General features: G+C 40.7%; 1 protein-coding gene across 1 annotated transcript in view; it reads right to left on the bottom strand.

Moving 5' to 3' along the window:
• Positions 1 to 13,180, bottom strand: part of RSL24D1 (ribosomal L24 domain containing 1) — a 44,788-nt gene extending 31,608 nt beyond the window's left edge. The window contains exons 1-4 of the mRNA XM_085644158.1: positions 12,642 to 13,180; positions 6,585 to 6,698; positions 4,481 to 4,553; positions 886 to 949 (exon numbers count right to left, since the gene is read on the bottom strand). Coding sequence (XP_085500284.1) covers positions 886 to 949; positions 4,481 to 4,553; positions 6,585 to 6,698; positions 12,642 to 12,722 — 332 coding nt within the window. The 5' untranslated portion in view covers positions 12,723 to 13,180. The remainder of the gene's footprint in view (positions 1 to 885; positions 950 to 4,480; positions 4,554 to 6,584; positions 6,699 to 12,641) is intronic.
• Positions 13,181 to 13,436: the final 256 nt, after the last annotated feature.

Below are 13,436 nucleotides of genomic sequence, written 5' to 3'. Positions count from 1 at the left end.
CTAATTCTTGTAATTTTATGCAATGCCGAACTATCGGTTCAGGGCTAGATGAATTCTTTATTATGTTTATTGCTGTTATAGTCGAAGGGGCTCATTTACCATCACCTCATTTCTAGATTTCTTGTCCGTATTTTACTCCATAGCACTTTCGGAGGTTGAAAGAAGAATTTCACAACTTATTATAATCGCTATGCTATCTCGGGAAAATGTACGTTGTACTAGTTTCTGAATAAATTAAACACTATGATCTCATTTTCTGGTTATAACCGGCCTCTCTTCGCAGGTAAAGGCACGTATTCTTCAGTATTGCTACAACTTGTCAATTGACGCCCTTCATAAATTGGGCCTCGTGTGTGATTCAGTGCTGTGACAAATTCCCGTAGCATTCCGCGAGTCTCACAGCGTGTCTAGTTACACTTTTATGGTAATTTAGATTATTTTGTCTAGCATTTTTTAAACCACCGATACCTTGATTTTTGAACAGCCCAAATAAATGTCCATGCTCAAGCAAATACTTTCACAATTAGAATTAGGCACTGCAATTATAGATGGAAGTTTGATGCATAAAGTAGCATGCTGGGAATAATGCTACCGTAATAACCAACATCATTATTTATAATATTTGTATAGTGCAGACCTAGCAAGCTGTGCAACAGTGCACGTCACATTAAACGAGAGCACCATAGAAAATAATTATCTTTGAAGGTGATTAAAGGGCAAGGGAATAAACACAGAATATATTCATAAAATAATGCAGTTCACTTCAGAGAGGTATCAAAACGTTGCTGCTTAAGATTATTTTCTTTAATTCCATATTTCACAAATATTTCAAGTTCGGCTAATAAAAAGTTCACTATTAGAACAAATGCTATGAATTAGACTCACCTGTTAATGATAAACCGAGCCTGGCGCTTCTGTTTAATCTCTTCAACCCGTCTCATTGCCTCGACTTTAAAAAAAAAAAAAAAAAAGCTTACAATTAGATTCATAATTTTACCTACATCATTCGATGCTTGTATAATAAATGCAAGAAGTATTACCAATTATTTAAAAGGCAGACATCACAACTACAAACTGGGATTTCAACCATACTAAATAAAATATAACCACAACATTTACGACACAAGTTTTTCTGTGTGATAGAAACTTGGGCCTCAAAGGACTCAGTGATAGATTGGGTTGGGCGTGTCCTTCAGGCATTAAAGTCCTGCACATACCACGGAAAGCCAGGAAAGGGAGTTGTGGGGGGGATTCATTTTAAAGGAAAAATTGAATTTTACCATCTTAAACTTAGATAAATTGGTAGGCCCAGAATGAATGGGCTTTTCGCTAAAAATAGGAAAAGGTTCTCTGGAATTCTATGCTACTGGCCGGGGGGCCCGATGAGCCCCTATCTTATGCACATTTTTTCCTTCTGGGAAACTTAAATATGTTGGTGGAGGGGGAATTATCTCATTAATTTAATGAACTGAAAGGATCTTGCAAAATACTGGGGCTGCAACAACTTTCACGGCACTTCACAGGACAGACACAATCTAGATCTTATTTTCTCATCAGATGATCTAATCTCAACTGAAGCCATTATACCCAGTCAGCCAAGAATGCTTTATTCAACAACTTAATGCCATTATACCCATGTGTTGAACAGACCATTCACGAATGGCTTTCACATAAATGGAAAAGAACTTAAAACCAAGAAGGAGGCATCTGTCGGGATAAAGAGGGGCAGAGTCTGGCATAAATTAAATAGGCCAATACAAGGGAAGGTATTTGACCCGGTAACAGATTTTGATACTTTGAAGCGAGTAGAGGTAAAATGTGTCGCCTTATACAATAAAATTTTAGAGCCACTAGATAAAGAAGTACCTACCAAAAATGGTAAAACCTGGCACAGCCTTCAGCACCTTGGTACACAAAACTGCTAAAAGCAACTAAAATAGTATGTAAAAAGTAAGAAAGAAAATGGCGCCAATCCTACTTAGAAAAGGACACACAATTAATAAGAAGTACCTTAAATGAATATAAAAAGAGGTATGCAAGGCAAAAGCTAATGACTATGCCACAACAATCCTAGAAGCTGCAAATATTTCAAAAAAGATATTTGACATTATGCGTGAACTATCGAAGCCCGTGTATTAGATAAGTGATTGAACCATCTGAAGCACTCTGTAATGATGAAGCTGTGTTTTTTATGGACACGACTAAAAAGATCATAAGAGGCATTGAAAATATTTGCCCAACGACAGACCACTTCTCTAAAGAAAACCTATTGGTTACAGGAAACAAGATATTAAGGATTGATCCGTCAGGGCTGAATTTTTCCAGTACAGTCGTGACTTCAGTTAGTCACCTCAATAAGCTTGACAGAGTATAACTTTCGAGAAATCTCAATGTCTACCGAATCAGGCTCCCCATTAGATCCTCTACCACCTAGAATGTGGAAAACTGACTGAGGAGCTTTTCTCCCTGCTATTAAAGATTTGTAATCAATCATTTGAACAGGACCTTGTTACCCAGGCTTGAAGAAAAAAAAAAGCAATAGTTACTCCCTTATTAAAAGCCTACTGCGGACCCTGTGGTGCTTAGTAATTACAGGCCAATATTTTTAGTGCCCTCCCCTAAAAATTCTACGCAAGATTCCGGCAACACATCTGGAAGATCAAAACCTCTTAGAGGAGCAGCAGTTTGGCTTTGGACCAGCACATGGTACTGAATCAGCACTGTTATTGGCAATGGATGAACTCCAGATGATTGCGGTTAGTGCTCAATCGGCAGTTCTGATACTACTTGATCTGCCAGCTGATTGTGACACGGTTAATCAGAAGACACTACTGTCAGGATTAGTAAGGAGTGGAGTTGATGGAACGGCACTGATGTGGATAAGTTCATACCTGACACATAGATGTAAAGCGGTTAGCTCTTACCACCCCCCACCCCCCTGCTCTATTTGAAAACAATAGAGAATGGAGTCCCTCAAATGCCGCCGCTTCGTCCGATTGTTTTCAATATCTATATGAGGCCTCTGATAACACTCATTAAATCCCACAACATCAGGCTTGTCAACTATGCAGATGACACGCAATTGATATTGTCTTTAGAAAGCAGTAAGCCAGAAGCATTGGACTCTTTTCACAATTGTCTGAAAAACCTAGTCAACTGGCTAAGCAACAATTCCTTAAAATTGAACGGGAACAAAACAGAGGTTCTTTGTTGATCAGCCAGTAAAGTCGACATGAAACTTCCAACTGATTCTTGGCCACTGACAAAGGACGATGACTATAAGCGGCAGACTGTCCGTAATCTGGGGGTTACGTTTGCCAATAAGTTATCTATGGAGAGCTATGTCAATAAAATAGCAGCTACCTGCTATGCAATTCTTTGGACCCAAAGGAAGCTTTGTCGATCTTACCCAACCAGGCTAGAGCACCAAGAGTGCCGAGTACTATTCTAAGCAGGCTCAATTACTGCAATGATCTGCTGATAGGAGTATTTAATAAATAGACTGTACAGAATACAAGCACCAGCCACAAAACTAACATTAAACAGTCCAAGAAGGTAATCTTCATCCACGACCTTGAAGGAACTCCACTGGCTTCCGATACAACAGGATAGCTTTTAAATCACCTTGCATAATTTTTAAAGCGTTTCAGGGTAAAAGGCCCTAAACTACTGCAAAGGAAACTTCACAGATATGTCCCTACTAGGAACCTACATTCAGAGGCCGCAATACTTCTATACGTTCTGGAATTCAGGAACATAGGACAGGGAGGACGAGCGAACGCTGTGATGGTGGCTCAGCTTTGGAATAAATTACCTGCTTCATTGAGAAACACAACTGACTTAATGCGTTTCAGGCAAACATTAAAAACCCGGGTATGCCCATATAATCAGTAGTAATTGATCTAGGCATTTCAGAAGCAGTGCCATTCAGGAGAGGTAAGCGCCAGAATACCTGTTAGGTGACAGTGTGCTCTATAATACTATAAATAAACAACTTAGCAAAGAACTCCCAGTCTCGTCCAAAGGTTTTTCTAACCACATTCACCATCAGAATGTTCATTTATAGTCCTTTGCGTCAGCAGGACCTCCTGGCTATTTATTTACGGGACGAAATTTCGCAAATCAGAAAAACAAAAAAACAAAAAGCAGTACAACAACAATTTACACTGCCACTAAGGTGGTGAAACAAAATCCATTTTTCCTCGCACACCTAGCACACTGTGGATTTAGAACTGCAATACACTCAGCTAAATTTACTAATTTACATTTTACTTATTCGGATTGCCGTAAATCCTTTTGAAAGAAAATGTAATGCTTCACATTGTAACAGTAAAAATAGCTTTTACTAGAGACATGGCTACAAACACAAATTAGAAACAACACTATACGGGCAATCCTGCAATTTTAATTACTTTAATTTATAAAACCAGAACAGAGAAATATATACTTTTTTTTTTAAGTAATAAAAAGAACCAGTTACCCGACTTGCTCCACAACTCTCTCTGATATTTCACTGGTTCATTTCTGCGTTTCTCAAACTCAAGGGAGTTGTCCTGCATAAAAAGAAAGAAAAAAGCAGTTCCTTTTAAGCTGCGCTAATAGCAGCTTATATACATATCCTACAAAGAGTACAAGAACATCTTTTTAAGCACACATTCATTTAAGAAAACAGTGTGTCTTCTGCGAAACCGAAAATACCATTTGAACCCAAAGTACCACTAACACAAATAGAGTTTCTATTACAATGGAGTAAAGAATTAGGGGAAAATTTGGGGGTACAAATGCATTGCAACTTGGAGCTAATGCATAAGGACTACTATCGACAAGTAATGTCAGCATTTCAGGATCGAGGAGATAGGTGAATCACACTACCATTGTCCGTGGATGGGCTAAAAGCACTTGGCATTCCTATAGGACAATCCCAACGAAAAGGAATTTATCAAAATAAACATATTGTGGCAAAGTTGCAGACCGTTTGCAAGGGGTAACTGGTTACCTTTCAGTTGCTGTTTGATGTATTTAGGTGTTGCACTCATAAGAAGGTGAAAACTTTGCACAGCCATTGTTACCATACTACCACAATATGTGGCATGTTCTGCTACATAATTTGCCTTTTGCAGAGCATAATTTAGTCAACACTGCTTCATAATTTGGTCCTCTCCCCCTGCACAATTTGTTACCTCGTGTATAGAAAATCCAATGGAACCGAGCTGATGAATAACATTTACAGAAACAGTTTGATTGTTATCTGAACGGACCGCCATGCAACTCAATGCTGGTATAATTCTATAAAAACAGATGTCTGATTACTGTTGGGGGTATGTTTTGGTTTTCCGTGGTTTAATATATTCTCCACTACTGTGAGTGTAGTAGTATCGTACTGGAAATGTTACGTTTAAAAAAGAAATCAGAGGGGCTTGGCAATTGAGGCTCCTGGATCACCTACTTGCATGTTCAGCAAATACGCAAGGGGAAAAACCATACAATTCCTCACGTTTTAATTGACTTTTAAAAGTAGAAAATGTTGACGAAACTTCAAACGAAGCCTGTGAAGCAGTCACACAACAGGCTCCCTTTAATAAATCACTTGAATTGAGAAGCTTGTGGATGTAATGCAGCTTTTTAACTTACGAGACTATGTTGATTTCAGCAGTTTTTGATTGAAAAAATCTGCATTTTAAAAGTAGTGCACATTCAAATGGAGGAGAATTATCTAAGGAAAAAGTGTGTGGCTTCATCTGTTTAGCGAAATATTGTTCTCGAATAAATGACGATACTGTTTTAACAGGCCGGGCAGAGCCTGGCATCATTTGAATCCTCCCTGTAGATCAGGTTTAATGGCAGCCTTGAGGAGGCACACGCACGTTTGGTGTCTAAATCAACTTGTAACAAGTAATTCTTGCAATTAATCTTGGCAAAATAGCTGTGTGGTTCTAAAGACCTAAGCAGAAGAGCCGCCTGTGGCCAATTGTTTTTTTTTTATCCAGAGTTTCACAATACAGGGAAGCAGACTGGCAGAAAAGCGTCAGACGGACTTTGCGTCCGCCGTGACAACCACCGCCATTATAATATGGCGGGGGGTATTTCAAAATAGGATGGCTTAACGATCGCCACAGCCGATCGTTACAACATCCTAATGAGCCCCCAAGATTTGAAAGACACTGTCTTCAAGCAATTGGTAAATGGGGTTGGCCTAAAGCAATCAATGGTTAACGGGGGCTAGAGCCCACGTCGACTTCGCTGTACATCGTACATGAGATCAATGCCTCATAAGTATCAAATAGTTGCAAAAAAACAACGAATATCTGCCATGTATGGGGAATGTAGTTCTTAGTAAAATGCCTTCCACTGTTTATTTGAATTACAGTTTGGTGAGCATTAGAGACACATGTAGGATTTGACATTATAAAAACCAAGCAGGTTAATACCAGAAAACATAATAAAACAAAGGCGCTGCAGACTGCTAGGTTTATCCCTAGCCCATTGCTTGTTTTGCATCATCACTGAACCAGAAATTGCCTGTAAAAATAAAAATCGAAAGACATTTGATAAATATCTCAAAAAGAACAATTTTGGGTTCTCACCACAGTCAACTCCTTGCCAGAAGCTTTTCGGAAGGCCTTGGTCCATCTCACCTTCCTTGGGTTGCGCTTCTTTTTAAAGTTCTTATGGCATTTTGATCTGCAAAACCTGAACATCTGAAAAGGCACAAAAACATTTAAATTTGGACTTAAACTGTCCTCATAAGAGAGTAATTTAGCCAACACATTTTTTAAGTCTGAACTGCCCTAAAACTGATAGACACTAAGCAATGCAAACAGTAGCAAAGCCGACAGGTGTGGACTATTTAGGTGGATGTATTCTATATCATAATGGTTATATGTTACAAAATAGGATTGGATGCACAGACAACACACATATAGGTACCCAGTCACTGCACAGAGGCACAGACAGCATACGACAAATGCACATGGAGACACAGCTGGATGCGAAGAGTGCTGTAACTCTGGAGTCTGATATCTTAGACCAACAGTTCCTACCTAACCTTTTGACTTCCGCCGACCCTGACAGAACCACTATGGGAAGGCAGGGACCATGACCCTAGCAATTTCTACAATTTGAACCTCAGAACAACAGACACAGGTATAATTAAACAAATACAAAAAATATGAAGACAACATGCGCAAGCAAAATAATATACAATATAAAACAAGCATTGGCATAGCCAATAGGTCTCGCCTTTGGGACCTTATAAGTGTTTAGCCATGCAACAGTTGCATAATTAAATACTTATAAGGTCCCAAAAGCGAGACCTATTGGCTATGCCAATGCTTGTTTCTGTTTATTACTGCTCTGCAGTAATGGCGGCACCCGTGCTTTAGCTTAAACATCTTAAGCTAAAGTCGGGTGCCGAGATTGCTTCAAAAGTAAAGAATTGTCTATTTCTTTACTTTTGAAGCAATCTCAGCACCCGACTTTGGCCTAAGATGTTTCAGCTAAAGCACGGGTGCCACCATTACTACATAGAAGTAATAAACAGAATGGCTCACGGAGAACATCAAAGCGGCCATGTGGCCCCCGAAAGTGATCGCGATCAAACATCAAAGCGGCTGTGAAAGTAATAGTGATCAAGCGCGGCGCGCGCGCACACATGCACCGTAGCTCTAGGCTTGCCATGGTAGCACTTTTTGAAGCCCTCACAAAAAGTCTCGCCAAACAAGCGCATGCGCTGGGTCAGGCGAGACCTAATAAAAAAGTTTTAATGTTAATGGGTAGTTTGGAGATTTAAAAATGTGGTCTCAATACTAAAACATGAAGTGGTATGCTAGTCTTTTTTGCTTTCAACACTTGCGCATACCAATCTTCTATTTGAGGCTGTCAATCGTCCGTACTTGATTACAGTAATGTTCCTGCTTTGCTCCCACAAATCAAGCTAAGGAAACCAACTTGACTTTTAGCCGCAAATTTCAAATTCTTTCTTAAAGCATTTCAAAATTTTGAATTTTCAATTGTGCTTTTAATGGAAAAATGTAATCAATATGCTAATATATTTAAATGTTCTGAACAGCTGCGGACCCCATGAGAAGGCATCAGATACACCTAGGGCCCTGCGTACCCCTGATTTAAAACCATAGTTTTCAGAACCACTGAGACAGCTGAATAGCTCCAAAATAAACAGGCTAACTGGCAGTGGTCCTAGACTACAGATCTGTGAGGTTATGCATTTCCCACAGGTGTTATTTCCAGAAAGCAGAGTTGCATCCCAGATCACAAAACTCACTGATCTAGGTCAAAGAGGGGAGCCATCCACCCAGCATCAGAGGATGCACAGTCCTAACCCAGAGCAATCATACTTATATGAGGGAGGCTGTGTCATGGTGTGGAATGGCCAACACTGCTGTTCAATCCTAAGGGGGGGGGTCAACGTCGTTCCTAGCAAATGGCCAATTTAAACTGTTTTTTAAAAAAATATTCAGTGGGGGAAATAGGTGGGAGAGTTAAAGTGATGAGCTGTGTTACATGTGGCGGAGATATGCAAATAAGTAAGATGGGTGGATGAATAGGTGGTGTGTAAATAGATGAGTAGCAAGATATGTTTTAAGTATTGAACGTGCTTATCCACCCACTTTTCTCCCTAAACTGTAACTAATGGTTCAGTTACCTTACTTTTCTTCAGTTTACTCTCATCTGTTCCAAAAAAAGGTACTACTCGCCAATCATACTTTTTGTTTACTACTAAGGCACTCTTAATGTGTCTTCTAACAATACATAGCACTACAAAGCACCCTTGTAACGCCTCCCAAAATATTAATCTCCTCTTCCACACATTCTCTCGACCCTTCTTATCTCACCTACTTCTAATATTTCCTTTCCTCCTTCCTTCTCTTCTGCAAACTTTTTAAAATACTGCTGAACGCATGAACACTGTATGTGAATCTTCTCTGGAGGCTATTCTTTTTGCATCCCTTTGTTCCTCCACTAGACTTCGCACCATTCATTCACCTCCACGCCCACCAATAAATTAGTCGGCCTTCACTGCATAATTTCTGGGTGCTCTCCATCACACACTGCTTATTCTGCTTTTACTTACCTTACCATTTTCTTAACTCGCTTTCCCCCAAGACAACCAAATTAACTTGTGAACCACTAAGAAACATAGCAAACCAGATGAGGATGTTTTACATGGATGAACACCTTAGAGAGTCGGATGAGGACAAATCTTGAATGCTCCTCATAAACTTGGAACCTAGAGGTAGAACACGGCCTGCTCATGATGGCAGTTCTTCATCTGCACCCCCATTTAACTATTCCCATGGAACAGAAATGTTGGGGACCATTATACAACGTATCAGGTGACTCCTACTTCCTTTTCACAAATCTTGACATCCTTCAGCTTACAGAAAATAGCGACTGCTATCCTGCTCCCCCAACTCCTAGAAGAGTATGTAGTGTTTTGCCAACAACTTCACATGATCTCAGAAATTCATTGGTGATCATTTGAAGGCTCCCTCCACCGCCCCCCAAAGATATCCACAGTCCGCCACCTATTGGCCAGCAACTTCTTGAAACATAAATTCCCCCAAAACAGTACTTTTAATAATCAGAAATGGCTCTTACAGAGTCCTCAAAGCAGTACGTAGTTTGTGAATTAATTTTGACTTTACCCTTACTTTAGAACATCAGGTCTCCAGGGTTGCGAGTATGTGTTACTGGTAACTAAACAACTACCACCATATCCCAGTTGTCCTGGCGTTAGTTCAATCTTGTTTGGACTGCGGAAATGCCTGCTCTCCGGGGATCCCGGAGAAGTTTTTTAAAGCAGCTCGCGCAAAACATGGCAACTCGTTTAATCACCAGCTATTCCCAACCTGAACATGTCTCTACACTCCTCAAACCCATTCAAAAGAGAATCTTATTTAAGGCTATAATTTCCCCTAAATTTCTGCCCTCTAAATCCAACATGCTGCCATGTCCCCCTCGTTCTCACTTGCCTTTTCTGTTCAACATCCCCGAAACTTGGACTAAAACTTTCAGAGATAATCCATTTTAGTGGCCACAGCAAGGGAGTGGACAGAATCTCTTTCACCTTTTCTAAAAATGTTAAAGACCTATTTGTTAAACCGCTCAGATTAATTGTTGCTTACTTTCTTCTTAAGGTAATGCTCTTCTCAAACTAGGGAGCCAAGAAACTTCGGTGAGTGTGCACTTAATAAATACACAAATAGTCTTCCCACACTAGACCCCATCAAGAAAAAACACTACCTACGTTTCCGCATACTCCACCATCCACTCAGTACTCACATTTTAAGAAAGAGGGGATAAACTACTTGCCTATGCAGCTGCTTTATGAGTAAGCCTTCAAAATATGACAGTCAATGATGCTTAAACTTACAGTTAATTTGGTTTTCTTGTAGCTCAAGAGACCCAGATATGGCAGAGCTGTGAAAACCTGCACTAAAGACTCTGAAAGTCACATGCAAAGTGGGGTGGAGCTAAGCACTTAGGAGGAGGTTGAATTAAGGTTATCATTCACAACTGCGTCAAAGTGGTGTAAAATGACGTGCTGTACACTGGTGCAATGTTACTCCAGTGCAACTTAAATTAGATTTAAATTTAGTCTCCTACTGAAATACTGGAACCCCACATAGAAATCATGGTTGTCACTGATCCAAGTCCTCAAACTTGGCATACAAATGCACCTTTAATCAACGGATTATTTACAAATATCCCAGTAAGCCAAGCCAGAAAGAACGATGCAAACTGCAGTGCTTTTATAGATACCTACATTGGAGAGGTAGACGTTCTAGGACACTTGAGTCGCCATGTTTCCTGATTTGGAGGTGAAAAATTAAGATACCAATTTTGACATCTGTACCCTATTCAAGCAGAACCACAATCCTAGCCAGTCTATCAACGGTAGCGTCTCTTCCCCCACTAAAAAAAAAAGGGAGTGTTGCAATTTACACTGCCAAGCTACCATACCTGGGATTTGCATGAGTCGGAGCCATTTATTCAAGGAACACAGATGTTCCAAACAAGAATGAGCTGGCTGTATATGGTAAGCACAGTGAATAAAACGCATGCATTGACTGAGGGAGCAGCATGCAGCTGGCAAGATGGTGACCTAAAAACATAGGTTTGCTTCCTCTCCATCGAGGTGGCTGCCTAACACAGTCTGGACAACTAGCTAAAACATCCAACCAACTGGGTCACATAATTACAGACTTAAAGCCTCAAGACCGACCTACAATTAAGGCATTTCAAATGGTCTCCATCTCTCGAAGTCCTCTCTCAACGAAGGGGAGCAGAGGGGAAATTGCATTTCCGAGTTTAACACAACCAAGTCATTAAAATATAATTTAAGTTCTGTATCACAGAACTACAAACATAAAGCGAGTCAACATTACAGCTTTGTATGCCACACCCTGCAGTAAGTGCTCACAACCATCGCTATTCAGGCTTACTAAACCATCAGTGAACTGAGCGTGTACAGTCAGTGCCATTATGAATCATAATCTTCAAGCTGCTGCTTCAATCAGCCATGGACGTGGGGCATAGTTGCTACAGCTTAGAGCTAGGGAAAGAATTCTCAGCTAGCAAACCATCACACCCTGTAAAACGTTAAGGCAGCGCTACTCAATGACCATGTTCTATTCATTCAGACTACTTGGTGGCGCTTATCTTCGCACACCAAACCATGGTGGAGAACGAGCATATGGAAGGAACTCTGGGGGTCTGAAAATAGGAAAGGATTACCCACTAGAACCTCCTTCTGAACTTAAACAAACAATTCATACAACAAACCAAAACACATATGGTAATGATTATGGAAGAATTGAAATGGCAAGGAAATAAAGTGCAGTCTATGAAGACTTGATTTATACAGAAATATCTGGTATTCATGAAAAGATTCATGCAAACAGACCCCCAAAACTCCAACGATCGCCAACTTCTCCACATGATGGAAGACGACACAATGATAGATCCAAGGAGACTTTTACATCCCCCTATCAGAAAATATAATTTCTTCTCAACCCCTCACAAAACAACCTAGAGAACTGACTATTTCCCTAAAATATGTAAGTGTGCAACCGATGTATACAGCATATCGGACCACGCTGCTATAAACACTTTTTCCCAAAAGCAAAACCTTGATAGGATGGATAAGTCAAGATGTAATTTACCAGAAGGATAATGAGAATACGAGAAATACTAAAGGAATATCTTGGCCTCAAAGCATGTGGAGCGTCCACAAATGCATTGAGCAAGTGGGTGGCTGTCACTTCCTCTATCACTGACACTACCCTCGTTTTCCCTGGTCCAGCGTGGGATTAAAACAGCCATGAATAGAAAGTAACATCTATGCTCCCATATATCTGTACTCACCCAACCACTGCAACTAAGAAATAATCGCTTCCCCACAGTTCTGTACTCACGAACTCCATACATGTTCGAACCCCTACACAAACTTCCCCCGCTTAGCATGCACATCTATACGCCCTCCCCCATTTGTGTTCCTTGAACTCCCAAAACATAACCCCTTGCCCCAAGGGGAACTACAACACAAAACTATCTACATGTCCGTCACCCCCAAAACGAACGTGCCATGCCTGCATTTCCCCACCACCACGTCGTCTCACCTTGCAATCGTTCCGAACGAACATCATCCCGTGCCCTGGGTACACTGGGGCGGAGCAGAAGTAACACTTTTCGATCCGCATCCCGGGGCTGGAGAGGAGCTACAGCTCCCACACCACGAGCGACTGGTGAAAAGGAAGTGACGTAAAAATGACGCCGTGATGCTATAGCAACAGGAAGTGATATGAAGTTGTCTGAGTCGGTCAACAACAAAAGAGCCCACAAGAGAGACCACACGTAGCAGAAGACGAGTGATGCCATACAGCGTCCTCTGGCGGTGCCAGATGGTACAGACACTTGCACTGTTCAACCACTCTCCGGTAGGTACAAGGTCGTGCTTTCGCTAGGATTATATCAGCCTTCGGGGCACCTTTCTGAGCAACCGAAACCAAAACCAATGTTTCTTGATGAAAATCCAGCAGAAAGCTCCCGAGGAAATCACACACCACCTCACTGCCAATGTTTTTTTTGTGTTCAGATTTTATATAAAGCGCGAACTCGACCAGAAGGTAGGGTGACCAGATTTTCAGAATTAAAAAACAGGACGGGCACAGACATAGAAATAGGACTAAATGTCCTATTAGGTCTCAGGGCTTTTTATATACAAAAAAACAAGCATTGGCATAGCCAATAGGTCTCGCTTTTGGAACCTTATAAGTATTTAGTTATGCAGCACAGTATCCTTGGTGCAACAACATCAACTGTTGAATGACTAAACACTTATAAGCTCCCAAAAGCGAGACCTATTGGCTATGCCAATGCTTGTTCTATTTAACTCCTGCCTTGGCCTCAAATGA

The sequence above is a fragment of the Triturus cristatus genome, chromosome 3_1, assembly GCF_964204655.1.
Source record: "Triturus cristatus chromosome 3_1, aTriCri1.1, whole genome shotgun sequence".
Taxonomy (NCBI): Eukaryota; Metazoa; Chordata; class Amphibia; order Caudata; family Salamandridae; genus Triturus; species Triturus cristatus.
This window is presented reverse-complemented; position numbering and strand designations above follow the sequence as displayed.